The sequence below is a fragment of the Dipodomys merriami genome, unplaced genomic scaffold (assembly GCF_024711535.1).
Source record: "Dipodomys merriami isolate MVZ:Mamm:240054 unplaced genomic scaffold, mDipMer1.0.p SCAF_446, whole genome shotgun sequence".
NCBI classification, from domain to species: domain Eukaryota; kingdom Metazoa; phylum Chordata; class Mammalia; order Rodentia; family Heteromyidae; genus Dipodomys; species Dipodomys merriami.
This window is the reverse complement of record NW_027206009.1, coordinates 296,971-317,968: the sequence shown is the minus strand read 5'-3', so window position 1 is coordinate 317,968 and position 20,998 is coordinate 296,971. Positions and strand designations below refer to the sequence as shown.

The 20,998-nt window shown below is 47.6% G+C and overlaps 1 protein-coding gene across 3 annotated transcripts in view; it reads left to right on the top strand.

Annotated features, from left to right (window-relative positions):
* Nucleotides 1-19,628, top strand: part of LOC138808180 (uncharacterized protein KIAA0232-like) — a 63,363-nt gene extending 43,735 nt beyond the window's left edge. The window contains exons 6-10 of one of the 3 annotated variants that reach the window (XM_069994115.1): nucleotides 1,374-4,710; nucleotides 6,069-6,140; nucleotides 11,389-11,497; nucleotides 15,118-15,215; nucleotides 17,019-19,628. In XM_069994115.1, the coding sequence (XP_069850216.1) occupies nucleotides 1,374-4,710; nucleotides 6,069-6,140; nucleotides 11,389-11,497; nucleotides 15,118-15,215; nucleotides 17,019-17,195 (3,793 nt within the window). In that variant the 3' untranslated portion in view covers nucleotides 17,196-19,628. The remainder of the gene's footprint in view (nucleotides 1-1,373; nucleotides 4,711-6,068; nucleotides 6,141-11,388; nucleotides 11,498-15,117; nucleotides 15,216-17,018) is intronic. The other 2 variants (XM_069994116.1, XM_069994117.1) reach the window with 2 other exon arrangements.
* Nucleotides 19,629-20,998: the final 1,370 nt, after the last annotated feature.

Below are 20,998 nucleotides of genomic sequence, written 5' to 3'. Positions count from 1 at the left end.
ACAGACCCTGTGCTAGCATCCTGAGATAGAGCACCAGAGACAAGGACAGACCCTGTGCTAGCATCCTGAGATAGAGCACCAGAGACAAGGACAGACCCTGTGCTAGCATCCTGAGATAGAGCACCAGAGACAAGGACAGACCCTGTGCTAGCATCCTGAGATAGAGCACTGGGAACAAGGACAGACCCTGTGCTAGCATCCTGAGATAGAGCACTGGGAACAAGGACAGACCCTGTGCTAGCGTCCTGAGATAGAGCACTGGGAACAAGGACAGACCCTGTGCTAGCGTCCTGAGATAGAGCACCAGAGACAAGGACAGAGCCTGTGCTAGCATCCTGAGATAGAGCACCGGGAACAAGGACAGACCCTGTGCTAGCGTCCTGAGATAGAGCACCAGAGACAAGGACAGACCCTGTGCTAGCATCCCGAGATAGAGCACCAGAGACAAGGACAGACCCTGTGCTAGCGTCCTGAGATAGAGCACTGGAGACAAGGACAGAGCCTGTGCTAGCATCCTGAGATAGAGCACCGGGAACAAGGACAGACCCTGTGCTAGCGTCCTGAGATAGAGCACCAGAGACAAGGACAGACCCTGTGCTAGCATCCTGAGATAGAGCACCGGGAACAAGGACAGACCCTGTGCTAGCATCCTGAGATAGAGCACCAGAGACAAGGACAGACCCTGTGCTAGCATCCTGAGATAGAGCACCAGAGACAAGGACAGACCCTGTGCTAGCATTCTGAGATAGAGCACCAGAGACAAGGACAGACCCTGTGCTAGCGTCCTGAGATAGAGCACCAGAGACAAGGACAGACCCTGTGCTAGCATCCTGAGATAGAGCACCAGAGACAAGGACAGACCCTGTGCTAGCATTCTGAGATAGAGCACCAGAGACAAGGACAGACCCTGTGCTAGCGTCCTGAGATAGAGCACCAGAGACAAGGACAGACCCTGTGCTAGCGTCCTGAGATAGAGCACTGGGAACAAGGACAGAGCCTGTAGCAGACTCTTTTCTTACTTATTTCTTGTGTGAATTCTTTTACTCCAGGAGCCTCTCTATGAGGTGGAAACCATTTATACTCCCAAGTAGGAATACCACATACATTACTGTACTATAAATTATTTTAGATTAATGATTTCTGTATGACTCAAGATGAGTTACTTGGCTGAGAATATGGCTCAAGTGATAGAGTGCTATCCTTGAGCAAAAGAAGCTCAGGGATGGTGCCCAGGCCCAGAGTTCAAGCCCCAGGACTGTCAAAAAAGAAAAAAAAAAAAGATGAGATGCTGTACTCTCTGGTTGGGACTAGTATGTGGCTATGTGTTAACACCTGCAAGTGCTTGCTTTTGAACTCTTTACTCTGTTTCTCAGGTACTACGAAGCATTTCCACCACTTTCTGAGAAACCAGTTTGCCTGCAAGAAATCATGACAGTGTGGAACAAGTCCAAAGCCTGTTCTTACTCTAGTTCCTCCTCCTCCACAGCCCCCCCAGCAAGCACAGATACACCCTCTCCAAAGGACTGTCATAGTGAAGGCGAAGTCACCAAGGAAAGAGGTGCCCAAGTGCCCACCCTTATTCATGAGAAAACGCAGAGCAGAAGCAGACATAATAAGGAGAACAATGTGAGTCCCAGCACTTCTGAAGATAAGCCTGCCTTGTATAGAAAGCAAATCAGACATAAACCTGAAGGGAAGATTCGTCCTCGCTCATGGTCTTCTGGCTCCAGTGAAGCAGGCTCAAGTTCAAGTGGTAATCAAGGTGAATTAAAAGCATCTATGAAGTATATGAAAGTGAGACACAAGGCGCGAGAAATCCGAAACAAAAAAGGGCGGAATGGCCAAAGCAGGCTGTCACTGAAGCATGGTGAGAAGGCAGAAAGAAGCATCCATGCTGGTGCTGGTGCTGCTGGTGCTGCTGGTGCTGGTGCTGGTGCTGGTAGTGGCAGCAGTGGTGGCAGCAGCAGCAGCAGCAGCAGCAGCAGCAGCGGGTCCATCAGGCAGCTGTGCAAGCGAGGTAAACGACCAGTGAAAGAGACAGGGAGGAAAGATCCTGGGAGCATGGGAGGAAAAGACCTGTGTGCAGAGAGCAGAGATGACAAAGAATACAAGGAGGAACCCCTGTGGTACACCGAACCCATTGCTGAATACTTTGTTCCAGTGAGCAGAAAAAGCAAGCTAGAGACCACATACCGAAACAGACAAGACGCAAGTGCTCCGACATCAGAGGCAGTGGAAAGCTTGTCTGAATCAGTGCATGGTCTTTGTATCAGCAACAATAATATTCATAAAACATACCTCTCAGCAGGTACTTTCATTGATGGTCATTTTGTAGAGATGCCTGCCGTTATAAATGAGGATATTGACTTCACTGGGACCTCATTATGTTCTCTGCCAGAGGACAATAAGTATTTGGATGATATTCATCTATCAGAATTAACACACTTCTATGAAGTGGATATTGATCAATCCATGTTGGATCCTGGTGCCTCAGAAACAATGCAAGGAGAAAGTCGGATTTTGAATATGATTCGACAGAAAAGCAAAGAGAATACAGATTTTGAGGCCGAATGTTGCATAGTGTTAGATGGTATGGAGTTGCGAGGGGAACGTGCAATATGGACAGATTCTACCAGCCCCGTGGGTGCCGAGGGCTTGTTTCTGCAAGACCTTGGCAATCTGGCTCAGTTTTGGGAGTGCTGTTCATCCAGCTCTGGTGATGCCGATGGGGAGAGTTTTGGAGGAGACTCTCCGGTCTTGGACAGCACAATGCTCAATTCACACTTGCTTGCTGGCAATCAAGAGCTCTTTTCAGATATGAATGAAGGATCTGGTATAAACTCTTGTTTTTCAGTGTTTGAAGTGCAATGCAGTAATTCTGTTTTACCATTTTCTTTTGAAACACTCAATTTGGGAAATGAAAATACAGATTCTAGTGCTAATCTGCTTGGGAAAACACAGTCTAGATTGCTAATATGGACCAAAAATAGTGCCTTTGAAGAACATGAACACTGTTCTAATCTTTCAACAAGAACCTGTAGTCCGTGGTCCCATTCAGAAGAAACACGTTCAGATAATGAGACATTAAACATTCAGTTTGAAGAATCCACACAGTTTAGTGGAGAAGATATTAACTATGTAGTTCCTAGAATCTCATCAAATTATGTGGATGAAGAACTTCTAGATTTTTTGCAAGATGAAACTTGCCAGCAAAACAGTAGGACTTTAGGGGAAGTTCCTACATTAGTTTTCAAGAAAAGATCTAAACTAGAATCTGTCTGTGGTATTCAGCTAGAACAAAAACCAGAAAACAAAAGCTTTGGAACTACACAAGCAGGTAGTGAAAGCAGTCCACACGGAGATGGCTACAGCTCAGGGGTCATTAAAGACATTTGGACAAAAATGGCAGATGGAAATTCTGCAGCTACGGTAGAAATGGAAAGAGTTGAGGATGAATTGTTCTCGACTGATGTAAATAACTACTGCTGCTGTTTGGATGCCGAAGCTAAACTGGAGACCCTTCAGGAGCCTAGCAGGGCTGTGCAGAGATCAGAATATCATCTCTGGGAGGGGCAGAAGGAGAACCCGGAGAAAAGAGCATTTGTTTCTAGGGAGCTGTCAAATGTGGATGGTGGTGACTATACCACACCTTCGAAACCGTGGGATGTGGCCCAAGATAAAGAGAATGCATTCATTCTCGGAGGAGTTTATGGAGAACTCAAGACCTTCAACAGCGATGGGGAGTGGGCAGTTGTACCACCTAGTCACACAAAAGGAAGCTTGCTGCAGTGTGCAGCTTCCGACGTTGTGACAATAGCTGGCACAGACGTCTTCATGACCCCTGGAAACAGCTTTGCTCCTGGTCACAGGCAATTATGGAAGCCCTTCGTTTCATTTGAACAGAACGATCAGCCGAAGAGTGGGGAAAATGGATTGAATAAGGGATTTTCTTTTATCTTCCATGAAGACTTGCTTGGGGCATGTGGTAACTTTCAAGTGGAAGATCCTGGGCTTGAATATTCATTCTCCTCCTTGGACTTAAGCAATCCATTTTCACAAGTTCTTCATGTAGAATGTTCATTTGAACCTGAAGGGATTGCATCTTTCAGCCCTAGTTTTAAGCCGAAATCAATCCTCTGCTCTGATTCAGACAGTGAAGTTTTTCACCCCAGAATATGTGGTGTTGACAGAACACAATACAGGGCTATTCGGATTTCTCCGAGGACTCACTTTCGTCCAATTTCTGCATCTGAACTGTCCCCCGGAGGAGGAAGTGAGTCGGAATTTGAATCTGAGAAAGAGGAAGCCAGTATTCCCATTCCTTCTCAGGTTGATGTGTTTGAAGATCCACAGGCTGATCTCAAACCTCTGGAAGAAGATGCAGAGAAAGAAGGTCATTACTATGGAAAATCAGAGCTGGAGTCTGGGAAATTCCTCCCCAGGTTAAAGAAATCTGGAATGGAGAAGAGTGCTCAGACATCGCTGGATTCCCAGGAGGAGGCCGCTGGGACTCTGCCGGCTGCAAAGCAGAACCAGTGTTTGGAATGTAGCATGGATGAATCTCTGGAGATAGATTCAGAAAGCTCAGAAGCAAATTGTAAGATAATGGCACAGTGTGAGGAAGAAATCAATGATTTTTGCAGTTGCAAAGCAGGCTGTCAGTTCCCTGCTTGTGAAGAGAATCCACTTTCTTCCGGACAGCTGGAAGAGGTATGTATAAAACCTAGCTTGCCTGTATTTGACCAAGTATCAACCAGACAGTAATCCTGGAAGAGCCATATCAGACATGAAAGATAAGGTTTAAATTTCTGGGAAACTAGCTGAAATGTCTTAGGGCTTACCTTTCTTACAAATTTACATTTTTTTTAAGGACTTAAAATGGATTTGACATTTATAAATTTGAAGTAGACAGTAGACTTTCCTACAGAGAAAAGACATTTTCTCTGGAAAGAAATTTCAGCATACAAGTTTCTTACATAATATACATGTACTATGCTTTAAGCAAAAACTTAATGTACATAAGCATTTCAGATTTCAGAGTTCATGAACCAAGACATAGTTGCTAGCAGAAAGATTTTTTTTTTAGGTAGCAAGCCTGTTCGATGTTGGTCAGGTGTATTAAAACTTTATTATGTGTAAAATACATTACATCTGGACAGTGTTCCCTAAGATATAGTGTGGTACATGTAAAAAGGAACCCACAAACCAAATGCCGCAAAACATATTTTACTGAGCCTTAGTATAGGTATACCTGGCTTTATATGAAGTATGGGTTCTTGAAATTGAGAATTCTCTATGATTGTCTATGAAGTAAGAGTTATTGTACCCCTAAAGTATATCCCTAAAAAGTGGTTTGAAGTTCAGTTGATTACACCAGAAATAATATTTAAGGCAATAACTTGTCTCACAAACAAGCTTAGCTACCTGTCTCGCTCACTTTTCAACTAGCATTTGGCATAGTCGTGGCTGGCCTTTTTCCAAAAGCAGCTTATTAAGCAGAGTTGAAGGCATTTAGAAGCCAGGCTTTCTGAGGTGGACAGCTGCTGTGTCCCTCCTCCCTTCCCCCTCCTTTCCTTCCTCTTCTCCCTTCCCCCTCGCTCTCCCCTCCCTCAGCATGCTGGTTCCACCCACACCTTGAGGCCCTCTGCACCAGGCACCTCCTTCACTGACACAGTCCTACTTCTCTACTTCACCCTCACGCTGAATTCATTTCTCCCTTGTAATTTTCCTGCACTTCTTGCCTCTTGTTTTATCACATTTTCCATGTTTTTTATGTACTTTCTGTCTTGTACTTGATTAGCAACTCCATATGGCTGTGGACCACACCTTACTCATTTGTTGAGGCTCTGTGCTTCAGTGTCCAGCTGTGAGAATAGGGGTCCCAGGAACTTGGAATCCCTTCTAGTCGGCCCATAGAGATGTGTAGAGTGATGAGTTCACTTCCACTGAAAAACCAAAATGTGAATGCTAAAGAGAACTCAGTAATGCTAGCCTTTATTTGTTGTTCATTGCCCCATTTTTATTCCTTAAATATTCCTTTATGTACTTTGTATTTCACCTGGTTCCAGATTGGGAAGAAAGAAAAAGAGGAAAGAAGCAAGATTCTACATCATACCACTACCATATTCCTTCGCTTTCTAGTATGTTGATGTATTTATCTTATCAGCATTCTGGGCCTTGAGGTCTTAGCTTCCAGAGGATGTTTGGGGTTTCCCAAGAGTTGAGTTGCCGGTACTGTCAGCACCAATCTCTCCTAACATCTCTATAGGTTCAGGTTGACCTCATAGATCCACGTGAGGTATGAAGTTGAAGGAGTGACCTGAAGGGACAGTTTGAGACTAGGCTGGGGCTCAGACCTGTGCCCTTGCCCCCGTCACAATTGGCTGGTCAACTTTGGGGCTCATAAGAGGAGATTCTTACCTTCCCTGGAGAACCTTTCCAGAAGGCAGTCTGTGAACTCACTTAAAAGTGACTAGTAGGGCTGGGAAGTTGGCTCAGTGGTAGAGCGCTTGCCTTGCATGCCTGAGACCCTGGGTTCGATTCCTCAGCACCACATAAGCAAAAAGAAAAAAGCCGGAAGTGGCGCTGTGGCTCAAGTGGTAGAGCACTAGCCTTGAGCTGAAGAGCTGAGGGACAGTGCTCAGGCCCAGAGTTCAGGCCCCACAACTGGACCAAAAAAAAAAAGTGACTAGTAGTCTCTGCACTAGAGCAAGAGGACAAAAATGTAGCATTTCTAGTAGAATTGGTATTTGGGAAAATGAGAAGAATAGGATTTGTTTTTGGGTGCCAGTAGCTCATGCCTATCTATCATCCTAGCTACTCTGGAGGCTGAGATCTGAGGATTGCGGTTCAAAGCCAGACCGGACAGAAATGTCTGCGTGACACTTTTATCCACTGAAAAACTGGAAGTGGTGCTGTGGCTCAAGTGGTAGAGCACTAGCCTTGAGCAAAAAGAGGTTCAGGGACAGCGAATAGTACCAGCTTGCTTAGCATAGACCTGACCCTAGGTTTGAGCCCCTACTTCCCACAAAACAAAACAAATCAAATGATTGCTTTCTTTCACTCATAATTGATACTTATACTATAAGTTATGATCTCCTTATGTTTAGAATTGAGAGTTAAACTAAAAACCACAAGATATAATGAACATGAGTCAGAATAGCAGTCAGTATTATGAGAATATTTGAATTTACATAAAGATGAGATAAATAGGTTAGTCCATGGAAAAAGTCCAGGGAGAAAGATATGTAAACCCTGAGTTCAGGTCCCACAACTGACCAAAAAAAAAAAAAAAAGTTCACTTACGCAGCCTTTTCAGATGCCTGTGGCCTGCTTGTTTCACTGAGGTGGGAGCCCTGGGTGAGGGAGCATCGTTCTTGTCCATGAAGAGTTCATTCTGGTCTTCAAGAAAACCAGTCCAGCCAGGTGCTGGCAACCCAAGTCTGTAGTCCTAGCTACTCAGGAGACTAAGATCTGAGGAGTGCAGCTCAAAGCTTATCTCCGTTAGCCAGCAAAAAGCCAGAAGTGGGGGTCTGTTTCAAGAGTAGAGTGCCAGCCTTGAACAAAAAAGCTGCGAATACAAGTCCCTGAGTTCAAGCCCTGGTACTGGCACACACAAAGTAAACAGGTTATAAAATGAGTTTGTAAATAGTTTACTTTCATTGAAATAGGCCATTGGTACATTTTGTATTAAGTTACAGGAGAGTATCATATTTCCCAGTAGCAACTGCTAGCACAAGTAAATCTGCCATCTGTGTTTCCTGCGTGGAAACACATACTTCCTCCTGTTTTCTCCTTTTTAACTAAAATGGCATGTTATTATAATGGCCTTTGATTTCCTACACGTTTCACTGTATGGATGTATGTGATCCACTACCTAGTTCCTTAACCTTCAGTGCATCAGAGCCAACACCATTTTAGGGACTGAGGTAGACTGGGAGATGGAGGTGAACCTGGACCGCTATTGGAACCTTGGAGAGCCTGTCCAGACCATAAGAGGTGTGGAAGGCCATTTGAACACACTTGGGTTGTACAGGATGTAAGGAGGGCGTAGGCTGCAGGCGGGATGCCAGGTGGAGAAGCCTGGGTAGAGGTGTGTATGGTAGGGACCATGGCTCTTTCATTGTGGGTGGAAGTAAGGACCAACAAACTTGCAGTGTACCGCAGGTCCTCAGCGTGTATGCCTTCTTGTCACTTACTCCATTGCTCCCTTAGCTCCAAAAAGAAGCAGGAGGCTCAGTTACTGCCTTCAAGAATCTCCTGGTCCAGTCAAAGAGAAGTCACTTAGATTCTACAGACGTTGGGCTGTGCTGCTAGACTGGCTGTGGAGGGCGGTGGGTCTGCAGTCGGAAAGGGGCTGTCCTGGCGATGTTACAACAATCCCTCCCATGCTGTTTTTTTTTTGGGGGGGGGAGGGGTCCGGTTGTGGGGTCTGAACTCTGGGCCTGGGCGCTGTCCCTCAGCTCTTCAGCTCAAGGCTAGCGCTCTACCACTTGAGCCACAGCGCCACTTCTGGCTTTTTTCTTTTTGCTTATGTGGTGCTGAGGAATTGAACCCAGGGCCTCAGACATGCAAGGCAAGCGCTCTACCACTGAGCCACCTTCCCAGCCCCCCCATGATGTTTTGCTGCAGGAGGTACAGGCTCCACAGGGTGAGGGGAGGGAGCTGGCCAAAGCTTTCCCATGGCTCTCAATCTCCACAAATGAGGGAAAGCACAAAGCAGGTGCTTTCCAGGCTGTGTTGTGCTCAGGATCTTCTCTTATCTGTTGCTTTTTTTTTTTTTTTTTTTCACTTTTTTTTTCTTTAAAGAGGTTAAGGCGGGCCCTAACAACACAGGCAGCTTTGACAGAGGATGCTGGAACCCCATAAAGGTACTGCAGCATCTTTCTGCTCCCCTGAATAGCTAGGCTATTGAGTAAGAAAGAATGTAAAGCTCAGAGTCTTGGCTTCCTTTACCTTCATCTTCTGAAGAACTCTGAGTGTAACAGGTGTTGCTAAAAATGTTCGTTGTTAGGCAATTTGGATAAAGCTTCTCTCTCTCTCTCCTCTTCTTTTTCCTCTTCCTCCCTTCCCCATCCCTCCACCCCCCAACCCCGCACACATGCACTGTTTTCATTGAGTATTATCAAGTGCCTGCTGTGCCAGGTGCTAGAATGAATAGCAGCAGAGAGCCTGTGTTTTTGTCATTACCTGCTGCCTTTACAGTGAACACACTGACTTAGGTGCTTTATGAGAGTGTAAGGCTGTCCAGAATCGGGGCGTGGACACCAGGCACATGGTTAGTTGGGGATGCAGGGAGGAGTCAGACCAGGCAGGAAGCACTTGGAGGTGGGTGAGGGAGAAGATACCGGAGGCAGGTAGATCACCTCCTCTTGGTGATCTAACTCTCTTCCCTGACTCCAGTTTCCTCCTTAGTACTCACAACCAAACCAAGCTTAGTTCATTGTTAAACAGTAGGTAAGCAAAATGTGGTCACATCTTTGCTTTGCAACCTAAAAGTTGGGAACAACCGGCAGGAAAGAGTTCATGAACTGACACCTATTTGTTGAACATAGTTAGCCAAGCATGAAACAAGACTGTAAATAACCTGCCATTGGAGCTGACATCCAAATGGAGGATGCTGCTGCAAAGACTCCTGAAACAAAGGTAGAAATGGGTCAGCTCTTAGTAATGGGGTCAGCAGAAGAAAGAGAAGAACTGATGTGCTGAGTAATCACCCTAGATTAGAGGGGATTCTTCAGGTTTGTAGGCACAGTTATCTACTGTGTACCTGGTTAAAATACATAGTCTTGTCCTTAAGCTCCCAGTGCGTCTCCGTTGGCATCTGACCTCGTCTCCGTGTGTGACCCCAGTTCCTCAGTGGTGCCTTGACCCCTCCAGGCTCCTTCTTCACCATGACCAGTCCTCCATCATTAACTCCCCTTCTCTCGCCCAAGTCCTCATCCTGTCTCATGAGAGGATTCACAGATAAATAAGCAGCATCATTAGGTCCTCAGAGCTGATGGGAACTCCAACAGGGGCCTGTTCCCTAAAATCCACATCTTTCCAGTATGCGGTGGTGAGAATTCTGCTACCCTTCCCTTAGTACTGCCCAGTGCCTCTCGCAGAATAGGTAAGGTCTTCCTGAAGAGGCTTAGGGTTGCTGTGAACCGGGTGTCAGGTGTTGTTGTCCACCTTTAATTAACTACAGACTGTACTGCTGGCCTCAGTTACGTTCAGCCTCACCTGCTCAGTCCTCTTGACCCCAGCACCTCGAGTCTTAACAGTGCGATTAGGTCTCCTGTAGAATAAGCTGCAGGAGAAAACAACGAAGATTAGTTAACTGACCACTTTGGATAGACAGTACCATTCTCCTCTGGTTCCTAATTTAGGGGTATTTCTGAAAATTATTTTGAATAAAAATGAAAGCATGAAGTGTGTTTCTCAGTCACAAAATAGAGATATGTTTCTGAGTCAAACAGTTTTAGACCCATAAAATAATTTACAGTTAAAAGCTTAAACCTTTTAGAGAATTGATGATCATCAGCTATTGAAGTAGTTCAGGTTTTAAACTTGAACACACCTTTAAAGTGATAAAGATTAAGTGGCTCTGTGGCTCAAGCAGTAGAGGGCTAGCCTTAAGCTGAAGAGCTGAGGGACAGCCCCCAGGCCCAGAGTTCAAGACCCACGACCGACAAAAAAAAAAAAAAGGCATTAAAATGGTAAATATTTATCTGGAGTTTACAGGCCTCTCCGCTGAGCAGGCTGCTTCTACAAGCCTAGGCCCTAGCTCTGGGAGTGTTAACAGGCCTGCCACAGGCAGAGTAAAAAGAACACGGGAGGGGTGAAGACTGGCACACCAGAATGTGTGTGCCGACCAAGCTGGCCACAGCCATGTGGGGCCTTGCCCTCGCTTCCCAGAAAGGTGGTGAGAGAGTCCAGCTAACCTTTGAGAGTTGTAGTTGTGAACGTTGGAGCGTGGATTCAGCCTTGGGTTACTCTTGTGGGTGTGGACACCTCCCCCTGCTGTGGCCATGGGTAAGAGTCGTCACCCTTTACCCCATTCTGTAGCGTACCTCATTAATGCCAGAGCCCTGATTACCTGTGTGCACTTTGAAACCTAGAAATCTTCTCTAAATTGGCAGCATTTCTTGTCCGATTTTAAGCCTTGTTTAGTAGTTTGGGGTTTGTTTTGTTAAGATTTTTGTCCACTTTCAGAGTAATAGCTTTTTATGAAAACTTAATTTGCTACAAACATGTTGGCTTTTATCCTTGCCTTATCCAAAACAGTACCAAAAAGTCTCACCAGTGTAAAAATCCTGGACTTTGCTGTCCATAATTAATAATAGTTGGATAGTCTCTATCCTGCCAGTTTATAAACACTTTCTGTATTTGGTTTAATCTAAACAGTTTCCTGTATTGAACACTGATGTACAAGAAATGAATACAAATCAAGGAAAGCAGATGTGGTGGGAAAAAGCTTTGTATTCTCCTCTTTTTCCAGCATCAGAATGTGAAGGTAAGGAGATTTGTGTTCATTTACTCATTCAGATTTCAAATTCATTAGCGCAACAAATTCCTTTGTTAGGACTGTCAGTCCACGAACACTTAACTAGCGATTTCTGTGGCAAGCATCTTTGTCACACACACACAGCACATAGTGATGAGGAGTGAGAACTGGATCCTGCTATTAACCTCAACAACAGGGCAACAGGGGACAGGTTGGAAATTCCTAATGGCCATGATGAGATGTGTGCTGCCACCAGTGGACACAGAGGAGGAAATAATCAGGAAAGAAAGCACGAGGGACTGACAGGAGAAAAGAACAGGGGTCCAGAAGAGGAGCATGCAGCCAAGAATCCAATGCATGGCCTGCAAAATTAAAAAGAGTGAGGGTAGGGGTGGGGAGGAGAGGGATGCATTGAGAATATTGAAGGGAGTGACATTGATCAAGATAGATTGTATTTGTAGACTTCTTGTTGAATGGCAACTCCTTCGTACAGCTGCTTGAAGATATTAAACAAAGCCGGCTGCTGTGGCTCCTTCCTGTCATCCTAGCAACTCAGGAGACTGAGATCTGAAGATTGAGGTTCAAGGCCAGCCCAGGCAGGAGACTCTTATCTCCAATTAACTACCAGAAAACTGGAAATGATAGAGCCCTGGCCTTGAGTTGAAGAGCTCGGGACAGCGCCCAGGCCGAGTTCAAGTCCCACCACTGACAAAAAAATAAATAAATAAACAAGGTCCCATGGGCTCAGCAGGTTGTCGCTGGGCCCAGAAGCAGATGGGAAGGAGCTTATCTGATTATTTGGGAACCTAAGTGTGTTTGTCAGAGTTTCCATGGAGAAAGGATGGCTGAGGAAAGGGTGTCTGTGAGTTTGGAGGGTGTTACCATCAGGTGTATGCTTCAAACATCTGTGGCAACAGTGAAGAATCCAGAGCTGTGCTGCAGAAGCCCACTCTGGAAGAGCCTTTAGTAAGGAGCTGCCACCTTTAGCATAAGACTGCTTCCTTGTAGTGATTTTAACATGTACTCCACTGATGGGTCCCTCAGCTCTGGGATGGCTGTCATCCTTAGTAGGAAGGAACCCAGCACCAACTTCTGGCTTTAGGTTCTCAGTTATCAAGGTTATAATCTCTTGGCAGGTGCCAATAAGTGATGCTATGTACTACTTCTGTCTGTGGTATAGAGTGGCTTGTGGATAAGTGATAGTAGCCAGTCCGTGTGTGTGTGTCTGTGTTTGTTCACTTATGTGTCAGGGCCTGAATACAGGGCCTCAGTGTGTTATCTTACAGCTAGCACTCAACCACTTGAGCCACACCTCCAGTCTGGCATTTTGCTGGTTAAGTGGACATAGAATTTGACAGATTTTTCTGCCCGGGCTAGCTTTGAACTGAGATCCTTGGATCTCTGCTCCTGAGTGGCTAGGATGACAGGAGGGAGCCACCTGTGCCTGGAGGCAGCCACTCCTTTGGATGATTAGATCCCCGTGAGCTGCCCAGTCATGACAGTATGAAATGTACTTTCTGTGGGGGGCCTGGGTAATTCTAGCCTCGGGAGGAAGTTCCAGGTAGAAGACAGGTAGGCAGTAATGACTGAGCACATTCTGATGCTTCTAGTATTGGGCATGATTGGCACTGCTCAGAGTAGTGCCTGACTTGTTCTCTGGAAAGCAGATTGTCCTCCAGTACACAGAGGGGCCCAGGCTGGGAAGTGAGACAGCCTGTTTGGGCTCCCAGCTGGCTTGAGGGTGCATGCCCCTGGCACTCTCCCCCGTCGTCTTCTTGCTGAATGGGCACTTCACTCAGCAGGTCATGCCTGCCTTGTACTGGGTACTGCTCTTGGCTCTGGGAATGCAGAGACAATCCCTGCCCTCCTCTGGTTAGGTGGGACTGCCTAGACTAGCTGCAGGGAGAAGTGCCAGACAGAAGCAGTGGCTGGACAAAGGCTGATGACACGGGAGTGTAAGCAGCCAGTTAGTGGAGAGCAGGCTCCAGAGGCTTTGACTGGTGTGACAGCACTGTCCAGCTGGCTTTCAGGATTTGGAAGGGTCTGCTGGCACTGGCATGTGTTATCCTAGCCATGTGGAGAGGGCCCTGAGTCTGGAGCAGAGACCATGGTTAGAGCCCAGACTGGAGACACAGTGCTCAGTTGGAACTCCATGTTGCTGTGCCTAGTTTCTAGGTCTCCACAGTGATGGGGCCTTTGTGTGCTCCACTGGCTCCATTTGTAAGTAGAGGCTCAAAGGCACGAGTCCAGTCTGGGCAGCTGTGCAGAAAGGTACAGGGCACCAGACCGTGCTGGGCTTATCCCTTGAATTTACTCATGGCTGTTGCTGTGAGCACTGTGAGCTGCAGGGGCCTAGTTCTCTGTCCTAATGCCCTTCCTGGGAGAGAGGAGCATTCCTGGACCAGCTGGGGCAAGAGCAGCGGGGTGGGAGCGTAGTCAGAGGGAGGAAGCAAGGCTGGGCCATCACAGGCCCCTGCCCTGTCCAGCCTAGTGTGGTGGTTGTGCGCATGCCAACTTCGTGCACAGTGAGTGCCTCCTTGAAGGTGATGTGCTCAGAGTCTTCCGAGGGCAGGTAAGAGGTCTGGGACAGAGTTACACTGCAGGTGAGGAGCAGAACTGGCATCAAGCCTGGGTTTTCCTAGTAGTTTTCAGTTGGCCATGCCAGGTTGTGGAGAGTGATGCATACAGCCAACACAAGGTGAAAGGCTGCACAGGGTAGGCCTTGGCATGCACGGCCTCCCTTGACCCCCAGTGGTGGCTGCTGCCGTGCCTCTGTGCACAGAGCATTGCATTGGTGCTGCTTCGAGTACCAAGGGACTTCCTGCCCGAGTATATGTCAGAGCTAGGCCCAAGTCCAGTCTAGCTAGTTTTCTCATGTGCCATGTCTTTCATAGCCGCTGCCTGCATGAAGCCAGGGGACAAAGGCCAGTCTAGATTGAGACTAGTACCTGCTGGGGTTGCTTCTCAGACGGCTGGACCGTCGCCTGCCTCTTCAAGCAGTTCTAGCAGTCTGTCTCTTGAGTGCTACCGATGACTCAGATGCTCAGCCTAGGCTGCAAACAATTGGACTTCTTGGAGCTGTTTGAGTCCTTCCTGCTTTGGGGGCCACTGCCCGGTACAAGGAGACTGGTTAGCCTCCTTCCTTTCACGTGGCACAGGTATAGGGAACACTGGGTTAGGGGGGTTGCCAGGAAGAACAGGCCAGGCCAGGCCTGTCTTGCTTTCTCCTTGCACGTCCCTGTGTGCTGTTTCATGAGCACATCCGTAGCGTGTCACCGTCTCCCTCCACTCGCATGCACTCTTGAGAGCACAGCCCCATGAGCTTCCTTATCCTGTGCTCCCAAGGGCACCCTGTCAGAGGCGCGAGAGCAGATTGGAGCAGGTCTCATGTTGGACTGTGCTTAGAATGCCTGTGGTTTAGATCAGATTCATTCATAGTCTGGTCCAAGAGAGCATTTTTCCTGTGCATACCTTGCTGCCTGCCTTCTTTTAGTGCCTGCTTTAAACCTCCAAAGGGTTGGGAGATCTGACTTTTCAGTGAAAATGGAACAAAAATGTATGTTTCATAACTGTCTTAATGGAATTTCCCCCCTTTCCCTTTTTTCCCTTTTCCATTCAAAATGATTAAGAATGTTATACAAATGCCAAGGGAGACAATGGTATAGAAGAATATCCAGATGTTAAAGAAATACCCAGTAATGAAGAGCGTCTGTTAGATTTTAATAGGGTAAGTGGACTGTCCTCCTCCTTGCTGTTAACTTAGAAATGGCCACGGCTGCCCTCGTCACTGTAGTCAGACACCTGGGAGCCATGCGACGTACTCCCACCCCCTCCCCATCCCCATCCTCTCTGGCTTTTCCTTCGGGTTTCCCTCACCTTCTCCCTTGACCCTTTATGTCCAGCCTTCTCACAAAGTCCTCCGTCTTGCTCTGGCCGCCTTGACACTGCTGCCGCAGGACATCTACATGGGAAGCTGGCCGGCCCCGACCTTCTTGAGCGGCACCTTTGCATCTGTCAAAGCACTTGCCAAGGAGCCTTTCTAGTGGCTTTTTCCTGTCTGTCCTGGCCTCTGAGGGACAGATATTCCGCCCCCTCCCCCCTGCCTCTGTCCCTCACCACACTGTCTGGGTAGCACTCTTGTTGGAGCCATGGCATTTGGTGCACTGGATAATCTATACATCGGTATTGTCAGAAAGGCTGGGTGCCTTGAAGGCAGGGTCATGGCCCGTGTCTGCCTTAGTCTCAGGCCTTCCTAGTTAGGCAAGAAGGCGGGTGAATAAATTTAAGGAGACTCATTTTCCTTCTCAGAGCTGATTGTGGGTGTTGGTTCAAGCCCTGTAAGAACTTCCTTCAAAACACCACGTGATGTCTGTGCCCACAGGCCTGTCATTTGGTGGACCGAGGCTGCCCTGTAAGGGGGCTCGCAGACTCCTCCTTCCCACCAACCTCAAGCCCAGACCTGGAGCCACTCTTGCCTGTCTCTTCCTCCCTCCCTGCACATGCAGTCTGCCTACTGGCCTGAGTTCCACTCACATCCACTTCATACCGCCCCTCTATCCATCCTCTCATGCCTCCTCAGGGTCCTTCCTGCTTCTGCTTCTGCTCTCTAGCCAGCAAGACAGTGGCCTCAAAATACCCTCACGTGGTAGGCACTGATGGCACGCCCATTTTTCCTGGAAAAAAAACAAAAAACCCCAAAACATGAGGCACCTAAAGATTAAGAGCCATGTGGCTAAGGTCATAGAACTGAACTACCAAGTGAGTGCAGTCCTGAGCCGGGAGCCCCTGTGCCCTGACTCTAGGACCCCACCCCCATCCCGTTCCCCGCACTCCTACCTGCTGCATAAAGCCCTAACTCCCTCTGGCCTGGAAGGCCCTGTGTGCTTTGGCCCCCTGGCTCAGCAGTCTTGATCTCCCCTCCCTGGCCTTTCAGTGCTAGTGCTTTGGGCTCTCTAGCAGGGACAGTGATAGAGTAGGGCTGGTAAGTGTGTTGTGGGGGTGGCGAGCGTTGCTGTGACTCGCAGAGTTTCTACTTGCCTCTCGTGTCTGAGGGGCAAGAGATGCTAACCCTCTCATGGAGGAACAGTCCCACACTAGAGAATCAACCCTATGCAGGGTGAGATCATGCTGGGCCCATTGCAGAAACTCCCCCCTCCCCCCCAGAGTCCCACCTCTCAGCCACTCCCATCCTCCCCACCCGCAGGGCATCGAACCCGAGGAGTGGCCACCTCCTGGAAAAGGTCTGCACCCGTCTGCACCCAGCACCAGAGCACTTAAACACTTGTAGAAAATTAAGGAATCCCTTTTAGCTACCCTGACACCGCCACATTGTCCACGTGACCCCGTGCAGAATTCATATTTGGGATCTTGATGGATTAGGGAGCAGAGGAAATTTTTCTCTAAAAAAGTGAAACTCCACAGAACACTAGTGATTTGTTCTTTCTTCTCTGTTTAATCAGTGGGGTGTCTTAGCCCTTTGGAGGAGAAGTTTTGATTTTTGAACTGTTGAACATTTGTTCTTGAATCTTAGGTGTCTTCTGTTTATGAGGCACGATGCACAGAAGAGAGAGGTTCTGGAGCAAAACCGAACGGCCTCCGCAGGAAGACGTACTCCAGTGCCAGCTCCGACTCCCGGGACTCTGGCTCCGAAGGCGGCCAGTGGGCGGGCCCCAGTGGAGAGGAGCTCTTCTCCCGAACTCACCTCTGACCCTGCAGAGTGGCTCCGCTCGTGTCAAACGATGTGTGACGGGAAATCGCCTTCTGTGAGGCCTGTTAGTCTAAAGCAGCAACTTAGGTTTCTTCTTCAATTAACTGATTCACATCAGTGATTCTCTTTCTCTTCTTGCTTATTTTAGAGTTGAGGACAGCTGTCCTGTTGAAGATTTGTTTCCCAGCTGTTCAGTTCTTGCTATCTGAAGTAGACTAGACTGTGCTGTCCAGTGAAGAATGGGTGTGCATGTGCTTGTCTTAGAGGTGTCCCCGCTCCTGCATCGCAGCTGCAGGCCTTCCTTCCCCTCGCTGCCGCTGCTCCGCCATGACCCACCCACATAGCAGCGCCAGCAGCTGTGGCGCTGGCCAGAGACTAGCCATGTTCTCTGAGAGCCAGGAGATGGGCCCTTCCCTGCACGGGGCCCGGGCCTTTCTGAAGGCAGGAGGGAGGCATGGCGACTCATCCGCGGTCCTTCAGTGAAGCCTCATGGACTCTTGACTAGGACCCGCAAGGGTGTGCGCTTAGAGACTTAGTAAACTACTACTGTGTTTTCTCTCTTAGAGTTTCCCTCTAAAGTATCACGGAAGAAACTATGACTTGTTACTCTTGCTAACTGAAGAAGCCAAGGATTTGGGGGGTGGGACAGGAGATGAGGCGGGGAGGGGTAAGGATGCCCCTCACCCACCCCTCAGCCCAGGGTGAGGCCCTTGGTTGCTGTTCATTGGTGACTACTTTGAGTTGTAGTCCTCAAAACTTGGAAGTTACAAACATTTGACATGCAAGAAGGAAGGCCTTATCACCCCAAAGAAATCTTGGCTGCTGCAGCTAGCTGCTTTGTAGCTGTGATGTAGTATAGCTTGCTTCTTACTTTGTGTTTGAGAGAATGTTCTGGGAAGTTCTGTGTGCTGTGGGCTGGGATGGGTAGAGTAATTTTTTCTGCGTATCGGTGTGACTGCTGTTCTGATTATCGCCTCGTGTGACTTGCTTTCCAGTTGCCTTGGGTTCCCCCAAGGAGTCGGTGCATCTCGCAGGAGGCGTGTGCACGCACCGCCCACGTCCTCGAGCGCTCACCACACTGTACAGCAGAGTGATGCGAGGTTAGGAGCAAAAAGTGCAAAATCGAAACATTCTAAATCATTTTCCTTTTTTTTAACCAGCTCGCTGTTTTAAAACAAAAACATCTAGCCTGTAAAATCAGGTTAGCATGTCTGCGACATCAGGGATGTTGGAGAAAAGTCTGACAGCGTCACCACTGACTTGGGCAGGCAGTGGACACAGGAATAACGAGCTTATTGGCTGGGAACTGAACTGCCCCACGAAGTATTTGGTCTGAAGCAGTTAAGTGTGTTGTGTTTTCTTAATTGACAATGTAGAAAGCAGCATCAGTGCTGTGTGGAGTGCTGGAGTTGTGTGTATCCTCACCATGGGAAGCCCGGATCGCTCTCTGGGGTCCTCACTGCCTGCTAGGGTTTATTTTTATACAGCATACCATCATCCTTTGACACTTTACAGTGGATGTGTGTGTGTGTGTGTGTGTGTGTGTGTGTGTGTATGTGTATGTGTGTGTATGTGTGTGTATGAGTGCGTGTGTGCATGTGTAAGGTTTTTTTGTTGCACTTATTTATTTATAGACATAAGTTTTTATGTATTTTCTTTCTTTTAGAGCTTCCTAAAATTTGATTAGCATCTGCACTGAAATATCACTTAATAACATCAAAGGCAAAAAAAAAAAAAAGGATTGGAAATTGAAAATTCCTAAAATCACTGCAGTGACCATTATCCTAGGAATCGTTGCTTATGTAGCAGAGACCAAATAAATAGATTTCCGATACAACCTTGAGCTCAGCTGATTGTGGACAGCTGCTGCTCATCATGAAAGGGCTCCAAAGTGACAAAGGAGCTGACATCCTCCAGCGTGGGGGAGGGGCTATAGAATGCCTTCCGTGGGGGACGGGAAGGCTGATAAGCAAAGGATCGACAAAGTCTATTTGTTATCATAGTGAAGTGGCTAAAGCTCAGAGGCTTTTAGCACAGAGTTGAAAGTGTGGTTTTTAAGTTTTGTGAATGGATGATCACAAAAAGCATTAAAAACAGTTGGCAAATGCTGAGCGCGCTATGGTGTGGCGCATACACTATGCCATGGTGTGGCACGCTCACTGGTGTGACATGCTCACTGTGATGTGCCGTGCACACTACCCTGTGGCACACACTGGTGTGACACGCTCACTGGTGTGGCACACTACTCTGTAGTGTGGCAGCACTGGTGTGACGCAGGTTGCATATCCATAGCACTGAGGTTTCAGTTTTCCATTCCTGCGCTCAGATTTTTTTTTCCGTGGTTGTATTGTTCTGATTTCACGTACACCAGAGTAACTGATTTTTTTTTGTTTGTTTTCTTGTGGAGTTAACACCAAATAAAAAAAAAATTAAAAACAGTTTGCTGATATTATTTATGATACAAAAGATTTCAAGAAACTCGGCCTCTTAACTGAAGAACCTAAGAGCGTAAATTACCTTATTATATGGAAAGCAGGTAACTTCCTTACAGAGGCCCCGGAAGCTGGAAAGGGGAGTGGGCGGGGTCTATTGAGTAATAAGCAGACTTTTTATCCCAGCACACGCGGTAGGCCTGATCCTCACAAAGGTAATAAAACTGCTTCTTTGTTTTTCTCTGGAGAAAAAAAAACAACAGATGTTTACACATGTAACATGATTGGTGTCTGTTATAAAAAGAAGTCTGTGTATGCTTAAGAGCGCACATGGGGAAGGCAGACGCCTCCATTCTTCACCCCTGTGCTGCAGAGCTGCCACAGCCCCTGGTTGAGACAGGAACTCGCTCTGTCCTGACGTCCAGGCTCAGCAGTCACGCAGCTGTGTGGTTACAGTTGGATTCTCTGCCATCATGAGGTTTAGCATTGATCACGGTTGGTTAGAGCATTTTTCTGTGTATTCACTACTGAATGCTATTCCTGTGGGCAGCCTTGAGCGTGTCTGTCCTTACTGGTGGGCACAGCTCCCGTGGGGAGATCCTGGGCTGCCGTGGCGCGCTGGCCGGCGTCCTCTGGAGCAGGCTCTGGCCACCATCTGAGGTGGTATGTGCCTTTTTCTCCACGCTGTAGCATGTACTTCATTTGAGCCATTTGAGGAAAGTTCTTGTTCTCAGTTTAGCAGTCACCTTTCATGGAGGGGGGTGGAGGTGGGGGCGAGGGGCCTCCGTAGAGGACTAAATTTTGACTTACTGCTTGTGCCTGTCCTGTTTTAATACTTGAAAATGTTTTCTCTACCTTATAACACCTATTTTCCCATGGTTTTTTTGTTTCTTTTGTTTTTTGCCAGTGCTGGTGCTGTCTCTTAAGCTTTTTGCTCCAGGCCAGCATTCTACCACTTGAGTCACAGCACCATTTCCAGCTTTTTCTGTAATTAATTGGAGATGAGTCTCAGTGGCGGGCTGGGAAGGTGGCTCAGTGGTAGAGCACTTGCCTTGTGTGCCTGAGGTCCTGAGTTCGACTCCTCAGCACCACATAAGCAAAAAGAAAAAAGCCGGAAGTGGTGCTGTGGCTCTAGCCTTGAGCTGAAGAGCTGAGGGACAGTGCCCAGGCCCAGAGTTCAGGCCCCACGACCGGACCCCCCCCCCAAAAAAAAAAAAAAGTCTCAGTGGCTTTCCTGTGCAGCTCACTTTGAACCGTGATCCTCAGACCTCAGCCTCCTGAGTAGCTAGGATGACAGGCGTGACCACTGGCGCCCTACAGAACCCATATTCTTTATGCAGTTTATCTCTGAAAAAAATGAAGCTTAAGGAT